The sequence below is a fragment of the Canis lupus genome, chromosome 29, assembly GCF_011100685.1.
Source record: "Canis lupus familiaris isolate Mischka breed German Shepherd chromosome 29, alternate assembly UU_Cfam_GSD_1.0, whole genome shotgun sequence".
Lineage (NCBI taxonomy): Eukaryota > Metazoa > Chordata > Mammalia > Carnivora > Canidae > Canis > Canis lupus.
In genome coordinates this window covers 26,943,570-26,963,340 of record NC_049250.1, presented here as the reverse complement: position 1 = coordinate 26,963,340, position 19,771 = coordinate 26,943,570, and the positions used below count along the sequence as shown (strand labels likewise).

The window sequence follows — 19,771 nt, the reverse complement described above, 5'->3', positions numbered from 1 at the left end:
TAAAAAAATTTTTAATTTAAACTCAATTAGCCCATATAAAGTACATGCTTAATTTCAGATGTAGTGTTCAGTGATTTATCAGTTGCATATAATACCCAGTGGTCATCACATTATGTGCCCTCCTTAATGCCCATCACCCAATTACCCCATCCCCCACGCACCTCCCCTCCTTCACTCCTCAGTTTATTTCCTATAGTTAGAGAGCCTCTTGGTTCTTTCCATAGTTTGGCTATTGTGAACATTGCTGCTATGAATATTGGGGTGCAGGTGCCCCTTCAGATCACCATATTTGTATCTTTGGGGTAAATACCTAGTAGTGCAATTGCTGAGTCACAAGATAGCTCTATTTTTAACTTCTTGAGGAACCTCCATAGTGTTTTCCAGAGTGGCTGCACCAGCTTGCATTCCTGCCAGCAGTCCAAGAGGGTTCCTCTTTCTCTGCATCCTCGCCAACATTGTTTCTTGTCTTGTTAATTTTAGCCATTCTCACTGGTGTAAGGTGATATTTCATTGTGGTTTTGATTTGTATTTCCCTGATGCCGAATGATGTTGAGCATTTTTTCATGTGTCTGTTGGCCATTTGTATGTCTTCTTTGGATAAATGTTCATGTTTTCTACCTGTTTCTTGACTGGATTATTTGTTTTTTGGTGTTGAGTTTGATAAGTTCTTTATAGCTCTTTATCTGGTATGTCATTTGCAAATATCTTCTCCCATCCTGTAGTTTTTTAGTTTTGTTGGCTGTTTCCTTTGTTGTGCAGAAGATTTTTATCTTGATGAAGTCCTACTACTTCATTTTTACTTTCCCTTGCCTTTGGAGACAAGTCTAGCAAGAATTCTCCTCCAGGATTTTGATGAATTCCTGTCTCACATTTAGGTCTTTTCATCCATTTTGACTTTATCTTTGTGTATGGTGTAAGAAAATGGTCCCATTTCATTCTTCTACATGTGGCCATCCAATTTTCCAAGCACCATTTATTGAAGAGACTGTCTTTTCCAATGGGCATTCTTTCCTGCTTTGTCAAAGATTAGTTTTGAAATATCATATTTGATAAGACAGTCATTTTCAATGTTATTTTTTGGACTGATTCTCTTTGTTTCTATTCCTGGTGTACTCTATAGTAAGTGATTGTTAATATTAATTGTTAAAACGTTTAATTTTTTTTAAACGTTTAATTTTTTATTTCTGCTATTGTTCATGTACCATGGAGACATATAAAATATACTGTTTTTTGAATGTAAGTTAAATGAGAAGCAAAATGATAATATATTTAATTAGAGCCTTACTTGGGCTACTCTCAGTCATAGGAAGGACTGGGAAATTAACATTATTACACTTTGATAGCCTCAGAACTTTGGTTAATAATTTATAGTTGTTAATTAATAGTACTCTATAGTTTACCTTAGAATTTTAGGATAACAATTGGTAGGAAACACATTTTGGCTATCAAATATCTCCTATTTCTTGAATGCCAGAGCATAATTAATATATATTCATTGTCATAACAAAAAATAAATACTAAAGCCAAAAAATTTCAGCTACTCTGCACCCCCCTGGTTAACCTACTAAAGTAGGGCATTAGATAAAGGGAAGGCAAGGATATAGGATTTGATAAGGATGTGTTGTTTTAGTCTTTGCATATGCTCGGTATCTGTTTTCTTAAAACCTATTCATCCTCTATTGAGGATGAATTTTCAGAAATAGAGAAATCCAGAATGTTAGACAAGACAAACATAGTTGAGCATATATGTACTGTGTCTTATATACATATATTTTTCTCCTACTTTTTTGATGGAAAATATAGGACATGGTTATACATTTGGAGTTGATTACTGTATCATTTGTTTCACAGTGATTATTCCAAATTAAAGAATGCCTGTCTACCTAATAAGATATTTCCAAATTGGAGTCAGAATCTTTATTTAGTGGAACTTACCCCGGTCATACATTTCCAGTGAGACAGAATTCCTACAGCCTTCCTTCTAATTCTTTTGTGTTTCTCATATGAATTATATCTACCTCCTCATACAGGTTTTCTCTCATAATTTACATCTACTCACCATCTAATTTGCATCCCTGGGCAAAGTAGATAAGCATCACAGTCATGAATACTCTGTGAATACTTCCCCAGCATGTACTGATCACCATAAGGCAGAGTTGAAATCATGCTATATTCCTGCGCAACAACTTTACACAGGTTACCACTCACTGTCTGCTGAATGCAGGATTAATACCTTATCTGGGCATTTAGAAACCATTAACTGCTCCAAGTCTTCATTTCTAGCCTAATTACCACTCCACATTGTGCCTTACACTCTCTACGCCACAATCAAACCAAATTACTTACTATTTCTCAGGGGAGCCCCACATTTTTGTATCATGGTGCCATTGATCTGTGTTCTCTCATTCTGGAATTGTTTATTTCCCCTGTCTTTCTTCCCAAATATTCACATACTCAAATTTAACTACCTTTTAATATTAAGCTCAGGTTATACTTCATTCATAAGACCACTCAAAAGTAATCTTTTATAGCATTTCATCTTGACTACTATTAAAGCATTTATCACTTTATAATACATGCATAAATATGAATATGCATATATTATATATGTATATCCAGTAAATTTTTTAAGTAGGCAGATAAATTAATGTATAAGCAAACAAAAAAGATTATAAGCTATATCATATGGATAGGGGTTAGGATTGAGAAAAGAATATATTTTCTAGGTTTTTGGCTAGAAGTTATATTCTCAACTCTTCTATTAAACTTTGTTGTTTAAAGATTTTTAATTAAGTTCACATTACATGGATGACAACCCTGGTGTAGTAGAAAAAGCATAAGTTTTGTAACTGGGCCAAACTTGTGTTTGTATGCTAGCTCTGCCTATCATTAGTTTTCTCACTTAGTCTGTTGTGAGTCTATGGTGATCTGCTTTGTCTGGGATTATGGAGTGTAATGGTGATGGTGATTGTTGTTGTGTTGGGTATTGTTTGCACTATCAATCATTCTAAGAAGAAGACATGCCTGGGAGGATAAGAAATGTGACTGTTTTGGGGGTGTTTTTCTTTTTCTTTCTTTTTTTTAATACAGGAGAAGGAACTCCCTCCTCTCTTTGGAACTAGAAATAGTTGCTCTAAAAATCTCAGTTAAGAGGACTCTAGAGAGCTCTTCTAATGCTAAAGGTGACTGTGCAAAGGTAGAGTAAGAGTAAGCCACAGATTTTCATTAGTAGAGTAGCTGCATCAGAAGGGGGACTATTTTTAGAGAAGCCAGAGTCCAGATTATTAGTTATGAAGTCCTTCAGGCTGAAGAAGTTATATCAGTTAGTATGCTTTCACTTACAAGTAGTAGAAAACTAAACATAAATGAACTGCAACATTAAAGAGTATTTATTGGTTATTTTTAATTAAGTATAATTGACAGAAAATATCCTGTTAGTTTCAGGTATACATTATAGTAATTAGATATTTTTATACATTGTGAAATGATCTCCGTAAGTCTAGTTGCCAGCTATTACCAAAGTCATAATAATATTATTAACTATATTTCCTGTAGTATACATTATAGTTCCATGAGTATCTTATAATTGAAAGTTTGTACCTCTTAATCCTGTTTGTACCTCTATTTCACCTGCCCACCCACCTCTATTTCACAGATACAGGAAACACACTGTATCTGTGAATCTTTCTGTTTTATTGTTTTAGTTTTCCATATATAAAGGAAATCATGTGGTATTGGTCCTCTGTCTATTTCACTTAGCATAATACTCTGTAGGTCAATCCATGTTGTGGAGAATGGCAGGATTTCATTCTTTTTGTGGCTGAGTAATATTCCAGTGTGTGTGTACGTGTGTGTGTGTGTATACCATATCTTTTTTATCTGTTCATCTATCAGCTTCATTTTTTTATAGTTCTTTACACCCTACATTTCTCTGCATGTCGCTTGGCTTCATGCTGTGGCTTGACAGTAGCAACCATAGTGTATTGCTTTTTTTCAGATCCAGAGGAATGATCATTCTGTTGTCTATAATTTTTTTAAATATTTTATTTATTTATTTATGATAGTCATACAGAGAGAGAGAGAGGCAGAGACACAGGCAGAGGGAGAAGCAGGCTCCATGCACTGGGAGCCCGATGTGGGATTCGATCCCGGGTCTCCAGGATCGCGCCCTGGGCCAAAGGCAGGCGCCAAACCACTGCGCCACCCAGGGATCCCTGTTGTCTATAATTAATTAATCAAGGAAATAGCTATATTTTTATTAGATTACCTATGAAACACTTGTTATGCCAGTAGAATACCAAGGACCTGAATGCTTTGGATCTTGGTTACTTGAGCCAATTACTTTGGAAAGGAAGATCAGATAACTCTTATTGACTTAGTATCTGAGTCTTAGACCAATTAAAGTCCAGTCCAGAAGTGGGAGTGGATTAAGTCCCAGAAATCACATGACTACTAAATAATGAAGAAGGAGAGGAATTGATAAGATATGGAAAGAGAACACAATGTTCATTACAATGGGAGTGTTTGGAGTTCCAAGAGCCAGAAAAATGTGTTGACACAAAAGGCTATGATTCCTCTCCACAGCTAGAGGGGAAACATTACTGGTTGTCACTGGAGAAACTGCTTTACCCAAGAAAGTGGTGAATTCATGAATATTATCATCTCTAGAGGAAGATTTTGACAGCAAGTTGAGGAGATCAAGTGGAAGAACTGAGGAGTTATTAGAGTACACTTTAGATAATACCACGAGAACTTTCAGAAATAACATGGCAAATGAGGAGAGTTTATCTCAACCAGATAGGAAGATAAAGGCTTATATTATAATAACATGTGTGTACAAAAGAAGAGCAACTTTATGTTGTAATCATTACATGGACACACATATAAAGATCTCCCAAAAGAAAAGGCAAAGACTTTATGTAACTCTGCATATTGTAAGAAAAAAAAGTAACAGATGAAATAGAAGCAAAACTTCTAGAATTGAAGAGAGATCTGTTTCTGTATTTTATATATATCTATATATATATATCTATATATATATATATATATCTATATATATATAGTCTGTTGATTATGTCAACAATAATAAGAGACAAGCACTGGTATATATCATAAGAATTTTTTCAAAGAAGCATCATCCTGGAAGAATAAAGAGAAAAGGTTTACAATAAAGGAAAATAAAATTAGGCTACCCTCCAATTTTCACCCATTTTTACCTCCAATTGACCAATCTCTACTGAGATTTATAATAACAAGAGTAGGAATTCGCAATCCTACACACAGGCAAATTTTAATCAATGTGCCAAGGGAAATTGAGCTCAGTAAGGATACAACAGAGCTCAGTAAGGATACAACATCCTTACCTAAAATAACCACAACAAAAATGTGACTGCAAGATTAGTCCAGCTAAACAAGATATTAATATATTTCAATATGATGCTACAAAAACGAACTACTATTAAATACTGAACTGTTTGGTGATGTCTAGATAGTTATTACAAATATAGAAACACAACAATATCATGTTTTCCCTAAAAACTAATAATATGCAAAGCACGTGGTTACAAAAGGACTGAGAAAGTAAAAAAGGCAATAAATCCCTCTTTGCATTCCAGAATGGTCAATAGATATGTTTACCATTTATATTGAGAAAGAATAGAATTTTAATAGGTTTTTAGAAAATACTTTTTAAGAATTATCTTTTATATACCAAAATTACAAAACAAATGAAATGGAGCATAAAAACATAATGAGTATCTAACAATAAATACGAATTAAAGTCTGAAATAAAGAATAATTGTACAAAAATATCTCTTGCATTATACAAGAGATACAACTGAAATAAAGGAGAAAGTTTAAAAATATTTCTTATGTAAAGTGTACAAACTGATTATCAAAAGACAAACAACCTAAGAATGGGTAAGAACAGGCTATTCATATAAAAGGAAATGCAAATTGTCAACATGAAATGATGCTAGTTTTCTAATAGTAATAGAAATGCAAATTCAAGCTACAATGAGGCACAGATTTTGGCATATCAAGATTGGTAAAAATATTAAAGGCTGATGACATCTGTTGCTGGCAAGGATGTGACAAAATGGGCTCCCTTATTTGCTGGTCAAAGTATAAATCATTTAAAAAATGAATATACCATTTTCTTCAGCAAATTTCAGTGAAGGGAAACAATTCTACAGAAATGCAAGCATTCATCTCAAAAGGGATAATATGCACATATATATGTATATGTATACACACACAAAGATGCTTATGGTAGCATTGTTTATAGGAGCAAATATTGACTGTCCATCATTAAGAAAACTGTTGAGTAAACTGTAGAAGACACTGAATATGGACTATAATACAGTTATGAAAAATCGTTCTAGATATATTTGGCCATTGGAATGATAGTCACGATATAAAGTATAAATAATACATAACAGGAAGAGTAAGGTGTATACTATGAACCCTTTGTTAAAAAATGGTAAAGGAAAATATCTTCATATATCCTATATATGCATATATATGAGTAAATTTTGTATGCTTATATGCACATTACATTTATACATAGGTTTTCTTGAGCAAGAAGGATATTTTCATCAAACTGCTAATATTAATTACTTCAGATGGGTGATTCTAGTGATGACAGTGGAGAGGAAATAAGCTTTTCATCATACATCTCAGTATTGTTTGAAGAATGGCAGCAAGTTATATATTTGACATTAAAAAGTATTTTTGAGTTATGTTCAAAGTAATTAAAAAATAAAAAAGATAGGAAAACTCTATACCATGCAAACCAAAAATTTAAGTAGCATAATACAAATAGGGTGAGCAAAAAATTTATTGCCCACACTAGAACACTTTTAAGAATGCAAGAGGAAGCTGGCCAACAGGCTGCCATTCTGGTACAATCCAGAATGGTCCCAGAAAACTGGGGTGTGTGGTCACCCTATGAATAAAATAGACTTTGGAAGTATTATCAAAGATTACAAAGAAGAATCTTTTTCTTTTTCTTTTCTAAATTTTTATTTTAATTCCACCTAGCTACTATACAGTGCAATATTAGTTTCAGGTGTAGAATTTAGTAATTCATCACTTATATGCCACACTAGTGCTCATCACAAGCACCCTCCTTAGTACCCATCACCTGTTTAACCCATCCCCTTGGGCCCCACCTCTCCAGTAACCATCAGTCTGTTCTCTATAGTTAACAGTCTGTTTCCTGGTTTGCCTTTCTTTTGTCCCCCCCGCCCCATGTTTGTTTGTTTTGTTTCTTAAATTTCACATGAGTGTTGTAATATGGAATTTTTCTTTCTCCGACTTATTTAACTTATATTAATACTCTCTAGCTCCATCTACATCATTGCAAATGGCAAGATTTCATTCTTTTTCGTGGCTGAGTAATATTCATCTGTGTGTGTGTGTGTGTTATATAGATATATACCACATATTCTGTATTCATTCATCATTCTATGGACATTTGGTCTTTTTCCATAATTTGGCTATTGATAATGCTACGATAAACATCAGAGTGCATGTATCCTTTTGAATCAGTATTTTTGTATAAATACCTTTGGGTAAATACCTAGTAGTGCAACTGCTGGATCATAGAGTAGTTCTATTTTTAACTTGTTGAGGAAACTCCATACTGTTTTCTAGAGTGGCTGTATCAGTTTGCATTCCAACCAACAGTGCAAGAGGGTCCTCCTTTCTCCATGTCCTTGCCAATACCTGTTGTTTCCTGTGTTGTTACTTTTAATCATTCTGATAGGTGTGAGGTGGTATCTCATTGTAGCTTTGATTTGTATTTCCCTGATGGTGAGTGATGTTGAGCATCTTCTCATGTGTCTGTTAGCCATCTGGATGTCTACAAAGAAGATTTTATTTTAATACAAAATTATTGTAAAGAACAAAGAGACTATTTATGACCTTTACATGTAATATATGGCAATACTGAAGCAAAAATTCCTAGAAATATGCCAATCTTCTCATTCTCTTCTGTCTTGGAGAAAGACATATCTTCTTATATTCTAAAAGTAACAACTTTAAAAATGCTCTTGAGATTTTATTCCACACGACCTCCTCTTAGACTCAATTTTGACTTAGTTATCTATTATTCTCTTTCTTTAAACACTGGCTTCTCTACTGAAAAATTCTCATTATATAACAAATATGTAATGTAACTATTCCAAAAGAAAGCAGTTATAGCATTACAGTTACGAAAAAGCACTCTGGATTTAAATCTCCTAGGCATAATTTTTGACTGTAGCACCCAGCAACTGTAACTTTAGACAAAGTATTCAATCTCTTTATACCTCTGTTTTTTCCTTTGAAAGACATTGTATATTATATCTCAGTGTAATAAAGGAGCATTAATAGTACTGAACTCAAAGGATCTTTCTACGAAAGGGAGAAATAGGTAGTTAAGCTTTGTGTCTTTTACAGAAATATACATTGAAAACTGCGACTGAAAGTACTATAGGAATACTTTTTCATCTGCAGATCTTCAGGGTCTAGAACCACACCTGAATCTTTGAGTTGTTTAGAAAGCATTTGTTAAGTTTAAAAAGTCAATTATATTATCGTTATTACTAAGATAACTTTATTCCCCTTTTCTTTACTTTTCCCATAAACTTTCTATGTTGCTTCAGTCCTCAGTCCAATTAAAAGTGTTTCTGCCTCCTCCAGTCTACAGACTGCTGCCTGAAAGTGCAACAATTGTATCTCCAGCGTGCCTTGCCTGTCACAGAGCAGGCGGTAGGGTGGGGGTGAAGGTAGTCAAAAGGTACAAAATTTCCATTATAAAATCAATAAATCCTGGGAATGTAATGCAAAGCATGGTTACTATAGTTAATAGTGCTATATTGTATATTTGAAAGTTGCTAATAGATCTTATAACTTCTCACAAGAAAAAAAAGTCTGTTTAGTGATAGATGTTAACTAAACTTATTGATTCATTTTGTAATATACATAAATATTGAATAGTTGTATGCCTGAAACTAATGCTGCATGCCGATTGTATCTCAACTAAAGAACAAAAAAATGGGGCAGCCCTGGTGGCTCAGTGGTTTAGCGCTGCCTGCAGCCCAGGTTGTGATCCTGGAGTCCCGGGATCGAGTCCCACATCGGGCTCCCTGCATGGAGCCTGCTTCTCCCTCTGCCTGTGTCTCTGCTTCCCTCTCTCCTCTCTGTGTATTCTTATGAATGAATAAAATCTTTTTAAAAAATTTTAAAAAAATAAAAAATAAAAAATGTCTAGAGGGTTGACATAGGTAAGGCAGGAATCTACTGTTAGAATGTATGCTGAGCCACTTTATGAGACCTTGTGTGACAAAAGAATGTTATATTCCTGTATTGGTATTCATCTTGTCTAGGTAAAAAAATTACCCCTGGGTGGAATGGCATCTTTTAAAAAACACTTAGATTCTTAATTAGTTACTGTGGCTGCAGGCTAATCACAGATGCAGTCATTAGATGATAGCATACTAATCTTCTGTTGATTCCTTCCTTGCCTATCTATGTGAACAGCCTTAATAAACCAGCCCCTAAAAAATTTAATTTGGAAACTTTGTTTTCAAAGAGAGGTGTATGTGCATGTAAATATAATATATAATTATTATATACACAGTGCTATTACATACATTTTATATCTTGTTATATAAATGTGGATGCTACTATAATTACTGTAATCAGGGGAAATTTATATGTATATGTATGTGTTTTGAAGTCTTCATTTTAATTAAGATTATCAATTATTTCTTTTGTGACTCATTCTTTTGGAATTTTATTTAAAAAGTCATTATCAGTGATGTTGAGCATCATTTCATGTGTCTGTTGGACATCTGTATGTCTTCTTTGAAAGAATGCCTATTCATATCTTCTGCCCATTTTTAATTGGATTATTCATTTTTTTGGGTGTTGAGTTTATAAGTTCTCTATATATTTTGGAATTAAGCTTTTATCAGATATGTCATTTGCAAATATCTTCTCCCATTCCATCAGTTGCCTTTTAGTTTTGCTGATTGTTTCCTTCACTGTGCAGGAGATTTTTATTTTGATGAAGTCCCAATAGTTCATTTTTCTTTTTGTTTCTTCCAGAGACATATCTAGTAAGAAGTTGCTATGGCTGATGTGAAAGAGGTTACTGCCTGTGTTCTTTTCTAGGATTTTGATGGTTTCCTGTCTCACATTTAAGTCTTTCAGCCATTTTCAACTTATTTTTGTGTATAAGAAAATGGTCCAGTTTCATTCTTTTGCATGTTGCTGTCCAGTTTTCCCAACACCATTTGATCTTCAGGGAAATACAAACCAAAACTACAATGAGATATCACTTCACACATGTCAGAATGGCTAAAATCAACAACACAAGAAACAACAGGTGTTGGCAAGGATATGAAGAAAGGGGAACTCTCTCGCACTCTTGGTGAGTGCTAACTGATGCACCCACTCTGGAAAACAGTAGGTTTTCCTTAAAAAGTTAAAAATAGAAGTACCCTACAATCCAGCAATTGCACTACTAAATATTTGCCCAAAGAATACAAAAATACTAATTCAGAGGGATACATGTACACCAATACTTATAGCAGCATTATCTACAGTAGCCAAATTCTAAAAAGAGCCCAAATGTCCTTTGACTGATGAATGGATAAGGAGGATGTGGTGTCCACCCCCCACACACACATACAAACTGGAGTATCACTCAGCCATGAAAAAGAATGAAATCTTGCCATTTGCAATGACATGGATGGAGCTATATATGTACATAAATATATAATGGAATTTTATTCACCACAAAAAAGAATGAAATTTTGCCATTTGCAATGACATGGATGGAACTATATATGTACATAAATATATAATGGAATTTTATTCACCACAAAAAAGAATGAAATTTTGCCATTTGCAACAATCTTGCTTTTTGAAAGTGGATCCACTAGTCAAGCCTTAGATTACAGACATGGCCAACATCTTGACTCCAGCCCCATGGAAGATACAGATTCAGAAGTACCAAGTTAAGCTTCTCCAAAATTCCTGACCCTCAGAAAGTATTCAGTAATAAATGTTTGTTGTTTTAAGCTACTAAGTTTTGTGATAATTTATTATATAGTAATAGATAATGAATAAGCTGCTACTAGAGGCTTACTCTCTTCATGTTGAAAGACATGAACACAAGTAACCAAATTCAGTTATGCAAATACATTTCAAACCTCTGCTCTTGTCCCATCTGCAAATATTCACTGTCCAAAGCATAGTCTTTTGATCAAACTCAAAATCAAAGGGCAGGGAAATACTTCTTATAGGAGAAGTATTATAGATACTAGGTTCAAATCTTTCTTAATTTATAGGAAAGAGGAGTCTTTGCAGATGTGATTAAATTAAGAATTTTGACATAATCCTGGATTATATACTTGGGCCCTAAATGCCATCACAAGTGTCTTTATAAGAGAAAAGTAGGGGTGGGAATGCAAACTGCTGCAGCCCACTCTCAAAAATAGTATGGAGTTTTTTCAAAAAAGTTAAATATAGAACTTTCCTATGATCTAGCAATTGCACTACTAGATATTTACCCAAAGGTCACAAAAATACTGATTTGAAAGGATACATGCTCCCCGATGTTTATAGCAGCATTATCTACAATAGCCAAATTATGGAAAGACCCCAAATGTCCATCCACTGGTGAATGGATAAAGAAGATGTGGTGTACACATAACACACACACACACACACACACACACACACACACACAGGAATATTACCCAGTCATGAAAAAGAATGAAATTTTGCCATTTGCAATGATAGGGATGAGGCTAGGAGTATTATGCTAAGCTAAGTAAGTCGGAGAAAGACAAATACCATATAATTTCACTTATATGTAGAATTTAATAAACAGAACAAATGAACATAGAGGGGGAAAAAAGAGGCAAACCAGGAAACAGACACTTAACTGTAGAGAACAAACAGATGGTTACCAGAAGGGAGGTGGGCAGGGGTGGGGGCTGGGTTAAATAGATGGTAGGGATTAAGCAGGATACTTGTGATGAGCACCAGGTATTATATGTAAATGTTGAATCACAAAATTCTATACCTGTACTAATGTTACACTGTATGTTAACTAAATGGAATTTAAATAAAAACTTGGAAGGGAAATAAAAGAGAGAAAGGCGGAGGGGGGGTGGTGGTGGTGGAGATTTGACATCCACATAGAGAAGAAGGTGATGAAGTTGCAGGCAGAGACTGGCGCCATGTGGCTAACAAGTCAAAGAACACCAAAAAATGCTGGTAATGAACAGAAGAAAGAAGAGGCAAACAATGGATTCTGCCCTAGAATCAACAACTAATACCTTCCTTTTGGACTTTTGAAGTCCAGAACTGTGACAGAATAAACTTCTCTTGTTTTTGGTAATTTGCTACAGCAGCCCTAGGAAACTAATACATTCTCTGATGGAGTAGAGGGAAGAGTTGGATATTGGCTGAAAAATAATCTCATTTATTTTGCATCCCTTCAAAAGATAACCAGAAAATAACACCTGTATCCCAATGTTTATAGCAGTAGTGTGCACAACAGCCAAACTATGGAAAGAGCCCGGATATCCATCAACAGATGAAGGAAGACAGAAGATACAATGGAATATTACTTAGCCATAAAAAATGAAATCTTGCCATTTGCAATTATGTGGATCGAACTAGAGGGTATTAATGCTAAGCAAAATAAGTCAGAATGACAATTATCATATGATTTCACTCATATATGGAATTTAAGAAACTAAACAGACGAACATAGAGGAAGAGAGGGAAAAATAAAACAAGATAAAATCAGAGAGGGAGACAAACCCTGAGACTCTTAATCATAGGAAACCAATTCTGAGGGTTGCTGAAGGGGATGGGGTAACAGGGTGATGGGCAATAAGGAGGGCATGTGACATAATGAGCACTGGGTGTTATGTACAACAGATTGATTCACTGAACTCCACCTCTGAAAATAATACACTATAAATTAATTAATTAAATTTAAATTTAAAAAAGATAAAAGACTATGCACTGAATTAAATGGAAATCCATAGGAAGATGATTTAATAGAATGTTAATTCTTCACTACGTTTTCAAAGATGTGTGTATAATGGCAACATGAGCATAGTTATAGAAAATATATCCATTTGCCACTTGAGATATTTGCAGTATGACTGGGGAGGTTGGCACTAACAAATATTTTGTTTACCAAATCATACTTTTACAAAGGAAAGAAGTGATGTAAAAGTGTCCAAGGCATGATGCAGCATCTTCCCTTTTTTATCAAAAGGCTCAAGAAACTGGGACTGTGCTTTCTTAGTTTTTTGTGTTTTTTTTTTTTTTTTTTCCTCCCAGGGCTTGGCAAGGACCTCGCACACTGGCTGATAGTGTTGAGTGGTTAAGCAGATATTCAGAGACTAGTTCCTACAGAAAAGCAGATAGTATATACAGTTAAAGTCAGGATAAACCCAGAAACCATTTACACTTTTCACAGGTGATCAGAGAGTAATGCATACTTTTCTGAGAGGCAGATGAAGACTAGAAGCCCATGACTAAATCCTGCCATTACTCCACTTATCCTGTTTCCTTGATGACAACATATAGGCTAAGATTGCTTGAAGTCCACTGGAAGCTCTGATAGCATGGAATTGCTAGTTTGCTTCATAGACCTAGTCCAATCCTCCGCATAAGAGAATCCGAATCCTTAGGAGATTCTTCTTAATACCTCAACTAAATTCTTGAATCAGGTAATCCCCACATTCTACATTCCTTATAAATGAAAAATGAACATGTATTGTCTGCTTTTCTACTCCTAGATAACAATAACACAAAAACATACATTCAATCCCATTGTTTCTTGGCAAAGTTCTATCTCAAGCATCCCAGACAAATTGGATTGTTAAAAATGCTGAATAAATTTCAACTTCACACTCTCTGTCAAGAGGTTTTCTCTTATCCTAATGTAAATTGCTTATGTTGCTGTTTTGTAGTGACAGGAAACTGGACTGGAAAACCTCTTAAATGCATCTCAACTTCATGATTTCAAAATTTATTGTACTTTGTCTACATAGTGTAACTCCTAAAATAGGTACTTCTATTTCTCCAAATGAACCAGATTCTCCGTGATTTCTGGGATTAAATTATGGAGTCTGAGAGAAGCTCTAAATATGTGAGGGTTTGTGTACATTCTTGTTTATTCTGTAACTATAGAAAACTATTTTTTATGCCTGGTCAGCTGAGCCATGCTAAAGTTATTGTCCTTAAAATGCATATATTAATACCAAGTATTGTAACATTGTTGTTTTAAAAATTGCTACATATTAGAAAAGTCCCCAATTTAACCATACTATTATATAATTACTTTTTACAGGACATCATGATAAAAAATCGTACCAATTGCTCGAATAATGAACCTAACATTTTAAAAAAACATGCATGTGATGATAATAAGGTAATAATAATTATTTGGAATTTATATATCATTCAAGCTTGATTTTATAGAAGTTTATATTATTTGTATGTCTGTTAGATAATTATATTGATTATATTAATAACATTCTTTTGTGGGTTCTAACCAAACAATTCTCACTGAATTATTAAATTGTACTATGGTCTTCTTCTATACTTTTATTTTACAAAAGGCCCTATGCCTGTTTGGTAAAAATTTTTTTTAAGCATTTCAGTTTTCACTTTGAAAATGTTAGAACTGCTGAACTCTATTTGTGACATTCATATGCAGGGAAATGCTTGTTAGAGTGATTGCTTGAACACACACAAACATAAGCCATTGGCATAATTTACTTTTAGGACTTTGAAATTTTTTCCTTTTGATATTTGCTTATCGTCAAACAACTACTACCTTTGGTTGATGGAATATTACAATTCACAGACCTTACAACAAAAGTTTGTGTCATTTCCTTCTACAGAAAGTAGTATGATATTCAGTTGTCTTTTTTAAATGCACAGTAGCTGAGTTAACCTCATGGTATCGCACTGTATATTCATAAATTCTTTTTAATTTCTTACTTTAAATATTTGAAACACTTGTTTGAGGCAAATGTGAACCTTTATTTTCTAATTGCCAGCTATTCATAATTCAAAAGGCACAAAAATAAGATACATACATACAAATAAGGTACATAACCCACAACTCAAAAGGTACAAAAATAAGAGAAACCACATACCTTTCATTTTTGCTGCCTCCAGAAGCCCTCTCTTTTAGTTGTCTTGTTTAAAATGGAATAATCTTGTTATATGTTCACCCATAAGTGGTAAGATCATAAATTTATAAAGGAGTTTTCACAAAGTCAAATAACCATTAAGCCAAAATCTAGGCATTTCAGACTGTCACTTAGGAGCTAAACAGTTTTAGTATAGTTACTTGTCAGTCATGTGATTAACTGGAACAGAATCTGGGGTGGAGGTGGTGCATTATTTGGCAATACAGTGCTGGCTTTAGGCTCCTTATGAAAGTTTATTATTTTAAATATTTTATTTGAACCACAACCCTTCTGATTTTTTTCTGTAATAGGAAGGTATGTTTTTATATCGTGCTGCTCACAAGTTGAAGCAATTTGTTAAAGTGAATAACAGTGAGGATTTCAATCTCCACTTATCAAGAGTTTCACAGGGCACATTACAATTGTTGAACTGTACTCCCAAGGTAAGTTGTTTACTTTGAACAAAAAAATAAATTAGTTCTGTGATAGGATACTATAATTCTTTGATGATCATATCTATTATCATAGAATTCTTAGTGCTTATTATTACCTAAAGTTGAAATACATTTACTCAACTCTAGAAGAGGAAAGTCTTAGCTTGGAAAGTACTTATTCTTAGCTAGGCCAAACAGTTTATGGAAGTGGAGTAAAAATAAATGAGTGCATGCTTCATTGCTATAACTTTCAAGGAGGCTAATGTGATAATTTGAGTGGGGAATGGTAAATTTTTACCTCTAAAACTTATTAATAATTTTAATCCATGTATGTACACATTTATAAGAACTCACAGCCAATAAAACAGATAATCAGATGTATTTAACGAATATTTTTACACGTTAAAACTGGGCATATATATATGTCCAATAATTTTTTTTGCTTCAGTAATTTTGATAAGTATAAGGTTAATTTTTCCCTACTCGTCTGCTTACCACTACACCCCTCTTCAGAAATTTTACCAGCTGCCACACAAAACCTAAAGTTTTCTTATGATTTTTCTAAAAGAAATTTTTAACATTTTCATGATAGGAAAAGGGTCATGTGTGTTTCTATATTTTAATACCAGGAGTTGCTCACAGGCAATAAAATGGTAAGGTTATCTTTGAGCCTTCTTGACAGTGATGAAGTAAAGATGATAGAAGGTGAATCACTTCATTTTATTATTATATTATCTACTTGATGGAAGCCAGTCTCCTCTTGCTGTCCTGGATTTACCAAGCTTATTTCCAATTTTGTCCCCTACTTATGTTAGTCCTTAATATGGAATTTCTACTGTTCTCTTTTCTATAAATCTGCAAGGGATTCATCAATCACTAAATTCTATACCTGGAACCAATTTTACCATACATGTTAACTAACTTGGATTTAAGTAAAAACTTGAAATAAAAAAATAACAAAAAAAATTAACATTTTAAATTGTTTAAAAAAAAACCCTGAAAACTAACCTGCCTTGCTTTTTCCTTTTCCCTGATATTCTATTTCTAAATGAAATTAGTCTTCTTCCATACTAACAAGAAATAGATTCTCAAACAAATTTGATGAACTTGACAGTAATATAAAAATTACCAGTGACATTAATGAAAGGAGCAATAAAGGATTAATATTCAATATTATAAATGTGACTTAGATTTTAAGAAAGGAATAAAACTACCTTCCCTTGGTGACCTCCAACCCACTAAAAATTTGTTAAGCGTGATTGTGCAATTTTCTTCCTTCATTGTCTTTTTTATTCAACTTAATTCCTTTATGTTTCCCTTTGAATTTTTTTCCTTTTTTATGGTTCATTTTGAAAATATTATAATGTTAATAAAAGGCATATACTCCTTAGATTGGATCCCTTTAAGCTACACTTTTTTAAGCCACTGCTTTATAATTTTTATTTTTATTTTTTTTTCTTTTTGGGGAGGGTGGTGGGGGAGAAAATCTTAAGCAGGCTTTTTTATGTCTAGTGCCTGAGTCCTCTGCAGGGCTCCACCTCATGACCCTGAGATCATGACCTGAGCTGAAATTAAAAGTTGGATGCTTAACCGACTGAGCCATCTGGGTGCCCCTTAAAGCCACTACTTTAAAATAAAAGAAGCTTGGGAAAAATATCAGAGCACCATTTTTTTTTTAATAAAGCAACAAAATTAAAACATCAATAAGTAATAGACAAAAGAAATGAGCAAACTACTTTGATAGGAGAATGTAAACTGGAAAACAAGTATATGAAGAAAATAGCCTTCCTGGTTAGTTACTAAAGAAATATAAATTAAAATGAGGACCCATTTTAAACCTAATTTACTGGTACAGAGTATACACAACATATATTATATAGCATAATAGTATATGGACATTCTGTACTTGTATATTTATAAACTATTAGAAATTCTTACCCAAAATTATATAGCAGTATAGAAAATAGGAATGAAAAAGAACACTTGATTAAATCTGATTAAACATTAAAATGATGTAAATATTAACTAGAATGGGCCATGGAAAAATGAACACACCTGATTCTTGACCATGATGGGTTATTTCCATTATTTCACATTTCCGTTATTATTATAGTGTTATTCCACCCAAAGATATATGGGAGCATGGAAATCCCTTATTTCTCTTTAGAGAAGCAGGGTGAGTTTGCATACTATGGGACTCAGGAAATCTTAGGGATTCCTGAAGATTGGAAATGAATATGTGAGTAATATAAAAATATTGAGGGCTTATGGCTAAGAAAATCTGGAAACAAAGTTTAGAAAAGGGAGATAACATCTGTGTTCTCAAGATTACAGAGGTAAAAGCATGGTTCTTTGAATCTTTTTAATGAATGTTCATTCAGTCCTGGTGTCCTAGGAAACGTCATGAAATAATTTTCATTTCTATGTATTTTTTTCATTTCTATGTATTTTAAAACCACTTAGTCATATGAACTTCACTTTGTCCCTTTATAACAATTTATTTTATTTATTTTTAGAGGAGGGGGAGGGGCAGAGAGAATCTTAAGCAGGTGCCACCCACAGTGGAAGCCAAGGCCGGCCTAGGTCTCATGACCCTGAGATCATGATCTGAGCCAAGATCAAGAGTCAGTCACTTAACCAACTGAGCCACCCTGGTGTCCCTTCAATTTGTACATTTTAAAGATGTCCTGGGACCCTCAATAAAATGAATCTGAGAAATAATTCAGATTTTTCTTTGAAATCTGTTTAATCTTTTAAATGTATTATTTAAAGGCTATGTGTTAGTGTTACTAACTGTATAACTAAAAGAGATCCCTGATTTGTGACTTAACGAATAATAGGACAGATGAGCTCAAATCACAGGTATTATACTTACATGACCATGGCAGATTGGTTCCCTCATCTGTGAAAGGAGACAAAATCATCAATTTCATAGTTATTAAGTAAATAAAATGAAATAATGTGTGTAAAGCATGGAACACAATACCTGACCTAGAAAACACCCAATAATTGGTTGCTATATAAATGATTAACTACCCTACCCTTTATTAATCTCACTTCCCAGGGGCTCACTGGAATGTAATCAAGTGTATGCAGAACTACTCCCTTATATGTCTATTCCATGTGAAGTATTTATTTCTCCACTTTTTGTAGGTTGGAAAGGTAGTCCTTTTTAAGATTCTCATCAGGGACTGAAAACTAGTTTTGAGGCAGACACCTTCCATACTCTAGTGAAGACCAAATTGTTGGGGTGGACCTTAGGGCACAAACTCAATCAGGTAGATTATTAATCATCTTTGCCAAAATATTCTGAATATTTTCAGTGTTAACTATTTCTTCCACAAAACATTTTTTTTTCTATATGAAACAACTCAATTGGGTATTCTACAAATATCTTTTCCATGTTGCTTTTTTTAATTTAAATTAAATTAGTCAACATATAGTACATCCTTAGTTTCAGATGTAGAGTTCAATAATTCATCAGTTGTGTACAACCCCCAGTGCTCATCACATCACGTGCCCTCTTTAATGCCCATCACCCACTCACCCCATTCTCCCTCCCCTCAACAGCATGTCCAATATTGTAGTGATGAAAATAGCAGCCACCCGATATAGCTCTTTAATCCTAAATCTTAAACCACAACAATCCTGAATTTCCTACACATCATTTACCACAAGTATAGTTAGAAATCATAGTTTAAAATATATCATACAAGATTTTCCCTTCTCATTACACCAAACCAACCTTCAGCATAACCTAACACGGTGGAAATTAAAGACTGAGCATTTTAAAATGTGTATTTTTTAAATGTGAGTTTAAAACTTTTTAAATATATTTTTCTAGGAAGACAATAAATCTTTAAAGGAACAGAGAAAACAGAAGAGCTTGTGTTCCCTAGGGATACTACTACAAAAGATAAAAACTTGTTGGAACAAAATTTTGAGGGGCTCTAAAGAACATTGAAAAATATGGAGTGGCAATATAAAGACATATGAACTTTAACTGTATCCACCAAGAATCTATCTGCTCATACAATTTTTTGGGTTAGAATACCCTAGAAGTTACAGAATGCATCCTGGTAAAAGTGGATTAGAGCAATTGAGACATTCATA

General features: G+C 33.7%; 2 protein-coding genes across 3 annotated transcripts in view; one reads left to right on the top strand and one right to left on the bottom strand.

Annotated features, from left to right (window-relative positions):
- Positions 1-19,622, top strand: part of IL7 (interleukin 7) — a 44,178-nt gene extending 24,556 nt beyond the window's left edge. The window contains exons 3-5 of the mRNA NM_001048138.1: positions 14,375-14,455; positions 15,536-15,667; positions 19,503-19,622. Coding sequence (NP_001041603.1) covers positions 14,375-14,455; positions 15,536-15,667; positions 19,503-19,622 — 333 coding nt within the window. The remainder of the gene's footprint in view (positions 1-14,374; positions 14,456-15,535; positions 15,668-19,502) is intronic.
- Positions 1-19,771, bottom strand: part of ZC2HC1A (zinc finger C2HC-type containing 1A) — a 113,666-nt gene that overhangs the window by 32,357 nt on the left and 61,538 nt on the right. Inside the window, exons 11-12 of one of the 2 annotated variants that reach the window (XR_005381113.1) lie at positions 18,534-18,560; positions 13,325-13,428 (exon numbers count right to left, since the gene is read on the bottom strand). The gene's annotated coding sequence lies outside the window, so the exon portion shown is untranslated. Of the gene's footprint in view, positions 1-13,324; positions 13,429-18,533; positions 18,561-19,771 lie in introns of those variants that run through there. The other variant, XR_005381112.1, reaches the window with a different exon arrangement.